The 15972-nt window shown below is 49.9% G+C and overlaps 1 protein-coding gene across 1 annotated transcript in view; it reads left to right on the forward strand.

Annotated features, from left to right (window-relative positions):
• Positions 1–15788, forward strand: part of LOC134650519 (uncharacterized) — a 38917-nt gene extending 23129 nt beyond the window's left edge. Inside the window, exons 14-23 of the mRNA XM_063505476.1 lie at positions 2815–2969; positions 4897–4987; positions 5384–5633; positions 11073–11311; positions 11427–11758; positions 11966–12184; positions 12346–12460; positions 12999–13069; positions 13679–13757; positions 15642–15788. Of these exons, the coding sequence (XP_063361546.1) occupies positions 2815–2969; positions 4897–4987; positions 5384–5633; positions 11073–11311; positions 11427–11758; positions 11966–12184; positions 12346–12460; positions 12999–13069; positions 13679–13757; positions 15642–15788 (1698 nt within the window). The remainder of the gene's footprint in view (positions 1–2814; positions 2970–4896; positions 4988–5383; positions 5634–11072; positions 11312–11426; positions 11759–11965; positions 12185–12345; positions 12461–12998; positions 13070–13678; positions 13758–15641) is intronic.
• The last annotated feature ends 184 nt before the right edge of the window (positions 15789–15972 follow it).

Consider the following 15972-nt stretch of genomic DNA (forward strand, 5'->3'; position numbering starts at 1 on the left):
CAGCCCGCGCCCGTGAGTGTTGCGAGCATCCTGCAGGTCCACACCCGCGCCACGACCAGCCCGCGCCCGTGAGTGTTGCGAGCATCCTGCAGGTCCACACCCGCGCCACGACCAGCCCGCGCCCGTGAGTGTTGCGAGCATCCTGCAGGTCCACACCCGCGCCACGACCAGCCCGCGCCCGTGAGTGTTGCGAGCATCCTGCAGGTCCACACCCGCGCCACGACCAGCCCGCGCCCGTGAGTGTTGCGAGCATCCTGCAGGTCCACACCCGCGCCACGACCAGCCCGCGCCCGTGAGTGTTGCGAGCATCCTGCAGGTCCACACCCGCGCCACGACCAGCCCGCGCCCGTGAGTGTTGCGAGCATCCTGCAGGTCCACACCCGCGCCACGACCAGCCCGCGCCCGTGAGTGTTGCGAGCATCCTGCAGGTCCACACCCGCGCCACGACCAGCCCGCGCCCGTGAGTGTTGCGAGCATCCTGCAGGTCCACACCCGCGCCACGACCAGCCCGCGCCCGTGAGTGTTGCGAGCATCCTGCAGGTCCACACCCGCGCCACGACCAGCCCGCGCCCGTGAGTGTTGCGAGCATCCTGCAGGTCCACACCCGCGCCACGACCAGCCCGCGCCCGTGAGTGTTGCGAGCATCCTGCAGGTCCACACCCGCGCCACGACCAGCCCGCGCCCGTGAGTGTTGCGAGCATCCTGCAGGTCCACACCCGCGCCACGACCAGCCCGCGCCCGTGAGTGTTGCGAGCATCCTGCAGGTCCACACCCGCGCCACGACCAGCCCGCGCCCGTGAGTGTTGCGAGCATCCTGCAGGTCCACACCCGCGCCACGACCAGCCCGCGCCCGTGAGTGTTGCGAGCATCCTGCAGGTCCACACCCGCGCCACGACCAGCCCGCGCCCGTGAGTGTTGCGAGCATCCTGCAGGTCCACACCCGCGCCACGACCAGCCCGCGCCCGTGAGTGTTGCGAGCATCCTGCAGGTCCACACCCGCGCCACGACCAGCCCGCGCCCGTGAGTGTTGCGAGCATCCTGCAGGTCCACACCCGCGCCACGACCAGCCCGCGCCCGTGAGTGTTGCGAGCATCCTGCAGGTCCACACCCGCGCCACGACCAGCCCGCGCCCGTGAGTGTTGCGAGCATCCTGCAGGTCCACACCCGCGCCACGACCAGCCCGCGCCCGTGAGTGTTGCGAGCATCCTGCAGGTCCACACCCGCGCCACGACCAGCCCGCGCCCGTGAGTGTTGCGAGCATCCTGCAGGTCCACACCCGCGCCACGACCAGCCCGCGCCCGTGAGTGTTGCGAGCATCCTGCAGGTCCACACCCGCGCCACGACCAGCCCGCGCCCGTGAGTGTTGCGAGCATCCTGCAGGTCCACACCCGCGCCACGACCAGCCCGCGCCCGTGAGTGTTGCGAGCATCCTGCAGGTCCACACCCGCGCCACGACCAGCCCGCGCCCGTGAGTGTTGCGAGCATCCTGCAGGTCCACACCCGCGCCACGACCAGCCCGCGCCCGTGAGTGTTGCGAGCATCCTGCAGGTCCACACCCGCGCCACGACCAGCCCGCGCCCGTGAGTGTTGCGAGCATCCTGCAGGTCCACACCCGCGCCACGACCAGCCCGCGCCCGTGAGTGTTGCGAGCATCCTGCAGGTCCACACCCGCGCCACGACCAGCCCGCGCCCGTGAGTGTTGCGAGCATCCTGCAGGTCCACACCCGCGCCACGACCAGCCCGCGCCCGTGAGTGTTGCGAGCATCCTGCAGGTCCACACCCGCGCCACGACCAGCCCGCGCCCGTGAGTGTTGCGAGCATCCTGCAGGTCCACACCCGCGCCACGACCAGCCCGCGCCCGTGAGTGTTGCGAGCATCCTGCAGGTCCACACCCGCGCCACGACCAGCCCGCGCCCGTGAGTGTTGCGAGCATCCTGCAGGTCCACACCCGCGCCACGACCAGCCCGCGCCCGTGAGTGTTGCGAGCATCCTGCAGGTCCACACCCGCGCCACGACCAGCCCGCGCCCGTGAGTGTTGCGAGCATCCTGCAGGTCCACACCCGCGCCACGACCAGCCCGCGCCCGTGAGTGTTGCGAGCATCCTGCAGGTCCACACCCGCGCCACGACCAGCCCGCGCCCGTGAGTGTTGCGAGCATCCTGCAGGTCCACACCCGCGCCACGACCAGCCCGCGCCCGTGAGTGTTGCGAGCATCCTGCAGGTCCACACCCGCGCCACGACCAGCCCGCGCCCGTGAGTGTTGCGAGCATCCTGCAGGTCCACACCCGCGCCACGACCAGCCCGCGCCCGTGAGTGTTGCGAGCATCCTGCAGGTCCACACCCGCGCCACGACCAGCCCGCGCCCGTGAGTGTTGCGAGCATCCTGCAGGTCCACACCCGCGCCACGACCAGCCCGCGCCCGTGAGTGTTGCGAGCATCCTGCAGGTCCACACCCGCGCCACGACCAGCCCGCGCCCGTGAGTGTTGCGAGCATCCTGCAGGTCCACACCCGCGCCACGACCAGCCCGCGCCCGTGAGTGTTGCGAGCATCCTGCAGGTCCACACCCGCGCCACGACCAGCCCGCGCCCGTGAGTGTTGCGAACATCCTACAGGTCGAGATGGGCTATAAAAATCAGTTTGTATGATAATGAAATTGTTAAATAAAACTTTCTTCTCTTTCCAAACTATAAATCTCTAACGTGTAGAACACAAGTTATTTCGCATACCTAACACTTGTGATAAAAGCTATTATTAAGCCTTCTATTTTCCACGTTTCTAAGAAATCCCAATGTTAAGAGATCATTCGTGTTGCAGCTATCTGCGGACCTACCGAAGCAGTACTCGGAGACGGACTACTCAACGGACTCGGACATCGAGGCCGAGAGGCCGAGGGACCGCGACCGCGACAACAAGGAGAAGGACAAGTCCAAGTTCGGCTCGCTCAAGAAACTGACAAATCGCATGCAGAGGTATACAGGGTGGATTTTCTTTTTGGGTCAGTGAGGGCAGCTACCAGATCCCGTGTTGCTACGAAAAAACGGTCTAAGAAGACCTTCCCTCGATTTCAAATTAATGAAAATTGGCGTTTACAGATTTTGGAAAAAACACACAGGGTGCGAGAAAAAGGTCATTTTTGACAAACTTTTTTTTTTGATGCCAATCGATCCCATTCCTATTAAGGATCAAAAGCTTGTATGGAACCAAAAAAAAATTTCCGGCTAGAAAAGCCACAAATCGAGGAAAACTTTTCCCATACAATTTGTATGAAAATTAAAACTTTTATTTTTCACATGCTGTTTTTGTATGCCAATCGATTCCATTCCTATCCAGTATCAATAGATTCTTTGGGGTCAACTTACGGTAATGTACTAAAAAGCCAGAAATTAATAAAAACTTTTTGCATACATTTACTATGGGGAAAATGTGAAATGTTATTCTCAATTTTCTATCTCGCCCATCAGTACTACAGCAATGTCTTCATACAGTATTATGGTCCTTAAATGTAACAGGACTGATTGGCCAGATAGAAAAATGTGAATTAAATTTCACGTTTTCTCCATAGTAAATGTATGGAAAATGTTTTCTTTAATTTGTGGCTTTTTAGTACATTACCGTAAGTTGACCCCAAAGAAACTATTGATACTGGATAGGAATGGAATCGATTGGCATACAAAAATAGCATGTGAAAAATAAAAGTTTTCATTTTCATACAAATTGTATGGGAAAAGTTTTCCTCGATTTGTGGCTTTTCTAGCCGGAAATTTTTTTTTGGTTCCATACAAGCTTTTGATCCTTAATAGGAATGGGATCGCTTGGCATCAAAAAAAAAGTTTGTCAAAAATGACCTTTTTCTCGCACCCTGTATGTTTTTTCCAAAATCTGTAAACGCCAATCTTCATTAATTTGAAATCGAGGGAAGGTCTTCTTAGACCGTTTTCTTGTAGCAGCACGGGATCTGGTAGCTGCCCTCACTGACCCAAAAAGAAAATCCATCCTGTATATTAATGTGTATGCGAAATCTAATACCTTTAATTACGACCAATTCTTGTATATATGTATATTTCGGAGATCTCGAAACGGCTCTAACGATTTCGATGAAATTTGTTATAAAGGGGTTTTCGGGGCCGAAAAATCGATCTAACTAGGTCTTATTATTGGGAAAACGCGCATTTTTTAGTTTTTATATGTTTTCCGAGCAAAGGTTGCCCAGATATTAATTTAATAAAATAGCATAAAATATGATAAGCCGCGTAATCTATCCTGCCTCATAACTCGTTCCTATGCAAAGGCCCCATGCAGAGCTTGGCCTTGGGCATCGATTTATAAAACGATTGGCCGTTCTTGTTCGAGTTCAGCGCCAATGAAGCTTGCTTGAATGAGCCTTTGGCGTCACACGAACGCGCCCCACAATAAAGCTCCTCGCCGTCAACAAATCAAATGAAACCAATATGCGGTTTCCTTGAATTGTTCTAAGAATTGAAACTCTCCGAGATATGTACATAAGTAGGTATTTGGATGTGTATAAATCGATGCGGATTTAATGCGGATGCGGATGTGGAACAGGTCGGTACAGGAACGTCTTAGCATCGGCGTAAGTGCTAGACTGCTAGCTAATTTAGTCATTAACCAAAAAAACGTATTAGAAATGAGCAGTCAAGCGTGAGTGGGACTTAATGTACGGAACCCTTGGAACGCGAGTCCGACTCGCACTTGGCCGGTTTTTTGAAATAAAAATTACTAAAGTGTAATATTTGACGTTTTTATGATACTATCTTGACATCCGCATCCGCATCCGCGGATGTGAGCCTTTAAAAATCCGCATCCGCATCCGCGGATGTCAAAAAATCGTCATCCGCAACATCCCTGGTGTACAACATGTATTAGTGTCGGTGGCAGGAGCGAGTCGACGGAGACGGTGGCGGCGGCGAGCCTCGACCGCAAGTACCTGCGCTTCTTCTCGCGGAACAAGAACAAACACGACAAAAAGGTACGCACCATGCATGTGTGCTCCACGAAACATACAAAACGACTACATTTTTTTAAACAATTCAGGTAATATTTTATTTCTTATTTAACACCATAGGTAATTACATGTGTTTGTGTTTATAAATATAAAGAATCTAAGCTAAAGAACATTGCATTGCAAGAAAAAGTAACATTATACAGCAACAAGGTGACCAGTTAGCAATATGCAGCTTAGATGCAATTGCATACGTTACAATAAGGCGCCTGACTGCTCAAAGATAATATCTCATCACGGGCTTTATTATTTACTAAAGCGAGACTTCATCATGTGTAAATCTTGAAAATCTTGATCTCCGACGTTTAGAGCGACATTGCCCGGGAGAATGACCTAAATATGGGTTTTCGTTAATTGATAAAGAGCAAGCAGTCCCTGGTGCCGGTGCCGACGGAGCACTACCGCAGCTACCGGCGGCCGTCACAGTCGCAGGCCGAGTCCTCGCCGGCCTCCCCGGCCTCCGCGGCCTCCCCGGCCCCCGCGGCCTCCCCGGCCTCGCAGCCCCCGCCGGCCTCGCCGCCGCAGCCCCCGCAGGCGCCGCTGCTGCAGGCCCCACCCGCGCCGCCGAGGAAGCCGCATAATTATATGCACGCTTCTAATCCCAATTTACTGGGTAGGTAACCCACCACCTCCTTATATAGCTACAGAAAGAAAAACTTGAGCCCTCCCACTTATACGCGTTTAACGCTGCCGGCCGACTCCATATTTACGTGAAAATCGTGCAACAAACTATTTGGAAGCAAGGTCGGCCTTAATTAATTACCTATTAATAGGAATGTTTTGCATTCCAACAAAACATGTATTATGTACTGAACAAACACATAACGTCTCTATAATGAAGAACGCGTATGAATCTTCCCTTAAAATACCTAAAACATACCTCTTTCTCTATGGTTACCATGTTTTTCTCTATGATCCAGCTGGGATGTCCGCTCGCGCTTGACCGAAGCGAGCTGTCATCCCCGTTGGTTGACGTCTGTCATGTCATAGCGTCTTCAACAGCAAGGCCCTTGCCGAGACGTTATGTGTTTGTTCAGTACATAATACATGTTTTGTTGGAATGCAAAACATTCCTATTATGTACATTGCCAAACACATAACGTCTCTATAATGAAGACGTGTCTGATATCTGCTGGTTGAAAGAAAAACACCCATACGCTATGTGAATTCTCTATTAAATTAGGTGTACATAATACAATGAAATATAGCTATTAGCAGCCTTTGTTATAAACTTAATAAGGCATCTGCCTATCAACAACTAACATGAGATCAACAATCATCTTAGATAACACTTGAGATCAGTATCATTAGTTAGCATCCTATCTACTTATTGTGATGCTTGTAGTAACATAAATCTATATTATTACTGTTAATAATTGTAACAAACTAAAAAACTTTTTCTGTCTTTGACAAGAAAAAACAATAAGAAATATTTGTCTATATTTCTAACAAAATAAAGATTAATCTTAATTCAATAAACAGGGTTATGCACTTGTGAAATTATTGTGAAGCATATCAGTACTGGAATTGTTTTCTGGTCTTTGCACAGAACGATAGTAATGATTTTTAAAAGTTTTGAAGGATCGCCAGTTGCCTCTTTCCAGGATTTCATCAACTGGTCTATTGTCTAGCCAACCTTTAGAGGCAACTGCAGATCTTACACTCCCTGGTGGAGCGTCAATGCCAGCCTCTCTGAATATGGATCTGATCCAACCTGCTATGTTAGTTTTAGAGGCTGGCCTGACGGGCCCAGTTACAGTTATAAATAACTCATAGAGATTTTGAACTAAGGCACGTCTAGATTCTGATAAAGTTATTAATAATTTAACATGTCTAACCGGACAAATCTTTTCTTCAGGATGCCTTGATAGACACCAACCTGATTGTCTTCGGGTTGCTGTATCAGTCTTTGACCCAAAGGCTGGCCATAAAACAATATTATCCTGGGATTCTATCAGGCTCTCACTTGATATTTGCAGCAGGGTCAAATCGTGTATTCTTCTACCAGATGCTAGTAATAATATTATAGCAGTTCTTCTTGCTATATCAAAAAATGAATCTTTTGTTGCTGTTGTCAATAGCCAGTCATACAATACCTTTGTATCCCATATTGGGGGTTTCTGAGTTATTGGTTTAGCGGAAGAAATAGATTTTAAAATCTGTTTAACTAGGAAACACCTAGACAACATCTCTGAGTTAGCACAATACGTGGCTATAGCTGATTTGTGTAATAAAATTGTATTGTACGCTAGCCTGTGGTTTAAATGTAAGTCTGCTAGGAATCTAGCTACCTCATGTCCACCTGGAGATTTACTGTCTACACTATTTTCAGTACACCACTTTGTCCATCTCCTTATTGCTGGTGCATAAGTGGTCAAGGTAGATGATCTCCAACTCTTTTTAAGCAATTCTTTTTCTTGAGTATTCCATCTGGATATTTGTTTATACCACCCCCAATCTTCCAGGCTTGTAGTTCCAGAAGCTCTATCTGAGGGGGATGATATCCTGTGGTCTTGTCCACTAGAACTCTGTGTAGGTTCGGTATTGGCCTGGGCTTCTGTAGCGCTCTTGCCCGGAGATCTGGCATCCAGTAGCACTGTGTCCAAACCGGTGCCACTAGTATGAATGTGCCCGAGGCTTGGTTGAGGTGACGTAGAACCTGTGGAATTAAGTTCGGAGGCGGAAAGATCCATCCTAGCCGGTACTTCCAAGGACGACTGAACGCATTGCAGAACTCCGCTAGCTGGTCTTTGGAGTCTAGTGTTGCATATCTCGGCACTATCTTTGTTACTGCAGATGCGAACAAATCGATGTCTGGCACTCCCCACTCCTTGAATATGGCTTCCGTAGCCTCTGGGAGTAAATGCCACTCTGGAAGAGGTTTTGCTCGTGATAACCGGTCTGCAATACTGTTGTACCTCCCCGGGAGGTAGCAAGCCGACAGTGAAACTTTCAGCTGGTCGGTAAGTGTCAGCAGTTTGGTTGTTAGGCTCAGTAGCAATAAGGACTTTGTGCCCCCCTCCTTCCTGATATAGGCAACGAGGGTTCGGTTGTCTGTCTGGACTAATATGTGAGCACCGCCGAGGTGGTTCATCTGACTCCTTATTGCAGCATATACTGCATACATCTCCTTGAGATTTGAATGCCATAATTTCTGTTTCTTGTTCCACGTTCCTGACAGGTGAAGTCCATTTAACTGGGCTCCCCATCCCGCGTCCGCCGCGTCCGTGGTCAAGAAATGAGTTATGTCCTTGTTCTGTAGGGGCATTGAGGCACAGTGAAGAGCATTCCTCCACCATTGAAGCTCGGTTAGAACCCCTGTCGGGATTATCTTCTTCTGTCGTGGTCTGCTCTGACAGAATTGTCGGAGGAATATCTGCATCTTCCTGCTGTTCAGTTGACCCCTGTGTACGACTATGTTGGCGAAGTTCAAATGACCTAGAATGGTCTGTGTTTCTCGAAGAGAACACCTGCCTCGCTTCTCTAGGCAATCTATCTTGTCCTGAATCTTTTGTACTTTTTGTTGTGGCAAGGACTTTGTATTTTTTAGGGTGTTCCAACACAGACCCAAGTATTCTAGATTTTGGGTTGGTTCTAAAATTGACTTTGAGTAGTTTATGTTCCAGCCCAGATGTTCGAGAAGAGTCACCACCTCCGCGGTTTGTGACTTCAACTCTGAACGGCTCTGGTTTGCCAACAAGTAGTCGTCCAGATATACTAGAACTCGAAAACCTTTGCCCCGCAAGACTTCCGCTGTCCAGTTTGAAAGGGCTGCAAAGGTTCGAGGTGCTGAGGAGAGGCCGAAGGGTAACGCTGTTAGTTGGAGCAGTTCTCCATTGTAAACCACTCTGAGGAATCTTCTGTGAGACTTTAAGATTGGAACATGGAAGTATGCCTGTGACAGATCTATCTTGATCATGTAGTCCTGTTGTTGTAAAAATTCTGGCACTGTTGCCTGAGATACCAGTTTGAATTTTTTGGTTGAGATATGCTGGTTCAGACCTCTCAGATCGAAGATAGGCCGGACCCCACCATCTGTCTTTTTGACCAAAAACATTTTTGAAATGAAACTGGGATTTTTGATCGGTGGGAGTTCCAAGATCTTCTGGCTCTTTAACTGTTCTATCACTTCTGTCATCTCTGGGGATACTCTTGTTGAGAATTTGCGCTGTTGGTGTTGTGTTGGATATGTAAGTGGGGGCTTGGTCTTGAATGGAATCCTTGATCCTGTTATAGTTTTTACAATGAACTGATTTGCACCAAGTTGATTCCAGTTGTCTTTGTATAATTGTAGACATCCCCCTTGAAAGGATTGATTGTCACTTCTTCTTGGAAGAGGCCTTGTTAAAATGAAAGGGCTTATTTTGCTTATAACCGTGCTTCTTATTCTTTTTCTCACGCTTCTGATTGGTGTAGTGAGTCTGAGTACTGTGAGCTTCAGACTGAACTCTCTTAAAGTTTGAGTTGTCATAATCTCTCGCTTGCCTCTCAGGTTGTCTGGTCGAGCTAGTACTTGAGGGTGCCTTCTTTTCTTTCACATAAGTGGGGGTGTTTAGCCATACTTGAGTCCCTCCGAGGGATTGTATCAGTGGAGCCATTGCCTCCCTACTAAAAAGGAACTCGTTGCTTGGTGGAATATTTTTCAAACTAGCTTTCAAGTTAGGGTTCTCCACTTCGTTAAGGATGCGGTTACGCCTTACCTCTATGCATTCTGTTCGTTTCCCTACTATGATCTGTAAGGTTGTTTCATAATTTTTATAGATGCTCGAACCTGAACCAAAAATAGACGAAACCTTATCATATAAGGTATCTGCATTAAGCTCATGGCTACTAGACCAATCAATTAAATCTTGTAAGCCCTGTTTTAAAATACTTCTATTTGTAAGGACTGCATTAGCGAGGCCTGCTAACACATTCTCTGTTGATGCAAGATAATCTTTTCCTTTATTAAAATGCATTAATTCTTCATTAATCTTTAGCTCAACAAACCCGGGAGTTGCTAGCATTGTCTTCAAGGAATTTTTGTAGCGAACAGCTTGCCAGGCCGGAGAGTTAAATTTTTGTAGCTTGTCTAAGGCTCTTAAGTTACCTGGTTCAGCCGGTTGAACCACAGTGCCCTCTTTGATTTCGGTATCTATCTCACCTAAGTCCACTACCTTTTTTACCTGGCGTGGTGGCACTAAACTCGCTAAGGACTCATCATTTTCGTTAACCCGGTCTGACGGGCCCTCGTCACTGGCCGCTTGTGAGTGTACAAGAAAATTAGTGAGCTGACTCACCTGAGTAATGATTGAGTCCACTCTCGGGTCGTAAACGAGCGACGGAAGTTGCTCGCCGAGAGCTTTCCGTGGTCGCTTGTTGGGCGGAGGCGTCTCCTCCTCCGAGGACGAAGACGACTCCGAGGACTCCGAGGTCAATGAGTGCACTTTCGAGGTCATTTTTTCACGTTTTTTCACGTTTTATAGTAATAAAACAATGTTTTCACGGAACTATGACGCTACTTTTGCCGGGAAAACATACGCTATGACATGACAGACGTCAACCAACGGGGATGACAGCTCGCTTCGGTCAAGCGCGAGCGGACATCCCAGCTGGATCATAGAGAAAAACATGGTAACCATAGAGAAAGAGGTATGTTTTAGGTATTTTAAGGGAAGATTCATACGCGTTCTTCATTATAGAGACGTTATGTGTTTGGCAATGTACATAATGTTTATTATTTATCGCCGCACTGTGTCATCGAAAGCGACGATGAGGACTATATGTACTGAGTAGATAGATATACCTAGGTATACTTATTTATTTATTTGGAAAGCAAACAGACATAGGTGAGCAGGAGATAAGTTTACAAGATACACTAAGAACATTCACTTATTTCCTTAACAGCTCTCACTAAAACATGTACTTATAACAGAAATATACTAACATATATTTATATTGTGTTTTTTTTACACAAACTTTTATCGGTAGGTTTTAACAGTTAAAGCTATCCATCTCTGAGACGCATCAAGACGATTGTAAGAAACTCGAGCGGATTGTTTGGTTCCCCCAGAGTTCGGCAACAACGACATCGTGGCGCCCCGCATGTTCCCCCCGCGGCCGGCGCCCGCCTCCTTCTCGGGCTTCGTGACCCTCGAGGAGTTCATGCTGCAGAAGCAGGAGGAGGACCGCCGCGAGCTGTACACCAACCGCGTGCTGCTGGGCGTGGAGGCGGGCTCGCTGCGGCGGCGGCTCGACCGGGTCGTGCCCGACGTGCTGTACGGCACCTCCCGGCTCGAGCCCGAGCACAGGTGACTACAACAGGGTGCCGCCGGGCGTGGAGGCGGGCTCGCTGCGGCGGCGGCTCGACCGGGTCGTGCCCGACGTGCTGTACGGCACCTCCCGGCTCGAGCCCGAGCACAGGTGACTACAACAGGGTGCCGCCGGGCGTGGAGGCGGGCTCGCTGCGGCGGCGGCTCGACCGGGTCGTGCCCGACGTGCTGTACGGCACCTCCCGGCTCGAGCCCGAGCACAGGTGACTACAACAGGGTGCCGCCGGGCGTGGAGGCGGGCTCGCTGCGGCGGCGGCTCGACCGGGTCGTGCCCGACGTGCTGTACGGCACCTCCCGGCTCGAGCCCGAGCACAGGTGACTACAACAGGGTGCCGCCGGGCGTGGAGGCGGGCTCGCTGCGGCGGCGGCTCGACCGGGTCGTGCCCGACGTGCTGTACGGCACCTCCCGGCTCGAGCCCGAGCACAGGTGACTACAACAGGGTGCCGCCGGGCGTGGAGGCGGGCTCGCTGCGGCACCGTGCAATTATTTATAGTCATAGTTAATATAACTGTAATGTAGAGGGCTCCGTAAGTAACTTCAGACTTCCGTCGATACCTTCGAATGTGCTCATATACCTACTCGTACTATTTTCGAACGTGTAAATCTTACATATTTTATCTTTTGCTAATACAGCCCGGAGCCTCCCGCGGCCGCGCCGCGCACGCTCGGCGCGCACGTGTCGCACGGGTCGCACGGCGCGCACGTGTCGCACGGGTCGCACGGCGCGCACGTGTCGCACGGGTCGCACGGCGCGCACGTGCAGGCGCGCTCGCTGCCGCGCACGCCGCCGCCGCGCGTGGCCGCGCGCCCCGCCCGCGACCTCAAGCCCATCTCCGTCAAGGGCAAGGACGGGTAAGAGTACTACCGACCGCCGATAAAATACCGACGTCAGTTTTATTACCCACCCCCGTGACGCGTAAGGATTCCCTGCTGACATCATATTGCCAACTTTAGCGAGTGGGCCCGCCCTGACGAGCGAGTGTGACGCGGTACTTATTATGGTATCGTTCCAGATACGAGAAGATAGTGTACACGGAGGAGAAGCCGGCCGGAGCCGAGCGCATGCGCCGGCCGTCGCCGCCGCCGCCCGGCCCCGGGGACCGCGACCCCACCGTCAGGCACGATAAGGTAAAACGTTGCACTAATCTACTTGAAGCTCGCTAAAGCGTTGAGCTTTTTTTTCTTATTTCGGAATGATTATTTCCGAATATTTTATTTTATTATTTAGAAGATGGTTCTTGAAAACCCCTATTAATTTTGAAAGAGCTATACGACGACACTACACTATAGGGTTCGAGCAAAAAAAATCCACATTATATTGTTCCACTTTGGCGGCATCATTGACTTAGGTACCTACAGGCGGGCATATATCCATGCCAAATTGCAGCTTTCTAGCTCTAACGAGCACCGAGAAAAGCCGCGGACGAACAAACGGACAGACAGAAAGACGAACTGATATGGCGAATCTATAAGCCGCTAGTTGACTACGGAACCCTAAAAAGTGTTACGATTTAACTCTACTGGCTGGACGCAGGGGTTAAAAAGAAAACGTTGCCGAATAAGAAGTTAAACCATTGTGGCCTGCTGAACAAATGTTGGATAGAACGGAGACGTTGTTGATGTGTCGTGGTGTTGGTGTAGTGACGTGTGTGCGTGTGTGTGTCAGGGCCCGAGCGGCGCGCGGCGCGTGGCCCCGCTGCAGACCTCGCCCGCGCCCTTCACACAGGCGCCGGACAGGTAGGTACCTAACACTATATTTTGATTATTTTCATATTAGTTTAGTTTAGTTTATTTATTAACTATAATGTAACATGATCATTACGTGAATTTCTAGCACAGAGTTGTGCATAAACAATGATATGACCGTCATTACTTCCAGCTTCACAAAGCATATAGGATCTCGCAGATGTGCGCCAATTTACCCCGCATATTATTCTAATCGAGCGTTTTTGTAGAATCAATACCCGCTTTACGTCCACTGCATTTCCCCAGATGGTAATCGCATAATTTAGTACACTTTGAACATAGGCATAGTATACAGTTTTTAAAGTTCTTGTTATTAAATACTAACTTAGCATTGTGGTGTTAACATAAATGTTGCTACATAACGGCCTGGCCACGACATTGGTCTAAGGCGATCGGCGGCGGCGACCGGCGGTAAGTCGCAAAAACAACAGCCCAGCGACGAATACAGCATGCCGCCGCTACTGAAATGACGTGGCATGGGGCGGTCGCTCGCGTTTATCGCTCCGCCAGCCGCCCCGCCTGACTAATGTCGTGGCCGGGCCGTCAGAGGGAGGAGTGTGCGAGATGTTTATACGTAATGAGTGTTTGTTTGGTACTTAGTGTGCCGGTGTCGGGCGCGGGCGTGTCGCGGCTGCGGCTCATGTTCGGCCGCAGCGCGCCGCGGGACGGCTCCAGGCAGGTAAGGGCGAGGATACCGTTCGGTTTATAGTCATTTTAATAATTATTTTCTACTCCCGTACTTTTATTTGTCATTTAAAGGGTCGTGCACACACCTTTAAACCCCTGCCTTATAGTTGTCAAGACAAGTATTTAGTCTATTCCCCAAAAAAGCATTGATTTCATCAGTTCGCAAGCATTGACTTTTGGTGCACGTAAAGGAACCGATACGGCCCCGGCCGTGGCCATCGAGTCAACAAGTCGCGACACTTCCGTCCCAACAAATGCACGTAGTACTTATATCTCTCCTCGGTCGAGTATGTGTATTAAAGGGCTCATTTAGACGGTGCGGAAACTCTCATGCGAGTTTCATTACATTGCGTCATTTGATCGGTCGGCTGAATTGATGTAACCTCGATAAACCGCGAGCCACGAACAGATTTCCATGACCAATCGCCTCCCGGGCGATAACTCGTATATTAGTTAACGGCTATGTATGATGATGATGATCCCTCATGTCATGGATGTATTTTTTACATGTTTATGCAAGTAACTGACGGTCTTTCCACCGCTATACAACCGGCTGACGGTTTTTTGAAGTGAAAACTTCTTTAGCGGCGCTGTGAACTTTTTGAGGTGGGGAATAAATGTTAAACTCGAGACAGCGTAAGGCGTAACCCTCTCTTTCTACCGCGCGGCGAAAATGTATGCCTGAGCCTGCTGTTTCGTTTTTATTCACCAAAGAACTTTAGTCATAACGTATCATAATCAGGTCAATTATTTAAAACTGGACTTTTATATTAAGCAATAAAGCTCAATGTTCTAATCTTGTACGGGCTGAATTACTAGGATCTCACAGTTACATTCTAACTTTATATCACTCCAACTCCAATATAATTCAATAAAGCTACATCTTGATGAAATCGCTACTAAAAGTGAACTCTAGTATTGGTGAAGAAAACTCAAAATATCATGACCAAATATATTTAGATGCGAGGTCTGCAAGGTAACTTTACAATTTCTATTCGAATTTTAAACAATTAACGCTACAAATTTAAGCTCACTGGCCATACAGCAATTTCGGAACTAAAGTTTTTCAATAGAAAGGAGGATGGGTCAAATTATACATAGGTAGTGCTGCAGACATTTTGGACTAGTCTAGTCATTGAGTTTTCACTTCTGTCGGCACTCCCAGAGTGCACCCCGTTGTTTTTTTATTTATACCTAATAGCATCTATACTATCATCTGGCAAAGTATTAATCGGGACACGATGACTGAAACTTTTGTTTCTTTTTACATGTTTGGTGATCAATTGACAGTCTAGTTTCCACCGCGATACAACCGGCTGACTATTTTTTTAATTCATGATAACATAAACTATCATCTGACAAAGTATCAAGCGGGAGGCGATGACTGACGATATTTGCTCCCGGCCCGCGGTCTACAGCGGTCCGCAATGTAACTACAATCGACGAGTTCGCGCGCCGTCTAAATGAGCCCTAAGCATTCTATAGTTTGTAGCTTTCTAATAGACCCCGAAGGCTAATCCTATTGTCTATTGTTAAGTAAAACCGCTCGTGCCACGTGCCACAACCACCTGCATAAAAAATCGGTACTTCGGTTACTGAGTGCCGGCGAGTCGAACGCTACAGAACCAGTCTAAAATGTGTCATCGAGATGCGTAACAAATCGTTATCGGAGAGCGCACCTACACTGGTTTTTTGAGCATTGGACTAGCCCGCGCTCAGGTGCCAAATAGAATATTTAGGACCCTTTTTTGCAGGTAAGTAGCACGTGCGGTTTTACTGAACAATATACAATAGGATAAGCCTTCGGGCTCTACTAGAAAGCTACAAACTATACAACGGTCGGCAACTCGTGGTGAGCGTGACGGTCGGGTCGCAGGAGCCGTCGCCCCCGACGACGGCGGCGAGCTCGGAGTGGGCGTGGCGCACGCCGCACTACCCGCACCTGCAGTGCCCGCCCACGTTCGTGCCGGAGACGTACTCGCTGGCCGCCGCCGCGCGCCGCCCGCGCCCGCCGCCCTCCTGACGGACGCCGCCGGCCTGCTAGCGCCGCGCCGCAGTGCGAGCGACCACACCCGACACCTTACGGTCTCCCCAAACTCATCGACGCGGAATCGGCAATGCCAATAGAAATGAAACTTTATGTCCGCGCAATAAGAGCGAAAGAGACGCCGACGCGTCGGCCGTCGACGGCCGAACGGAGCCGAACC

Source organism: Cydia amplana, chromosome 8 (genome assembly GCF_948474715.1).
Source record: "Cydia amplana chromosome 8, ilCydAmpl1.1, whole genome shotgun sequence".
Classification (NCBI taxonomy): domain Eukaryota; kingdom Metazoa; phylum Arthropoda; class Insecta; order Lepidoptera; family Tortricidae; genus Cydia; species Cydia amplana.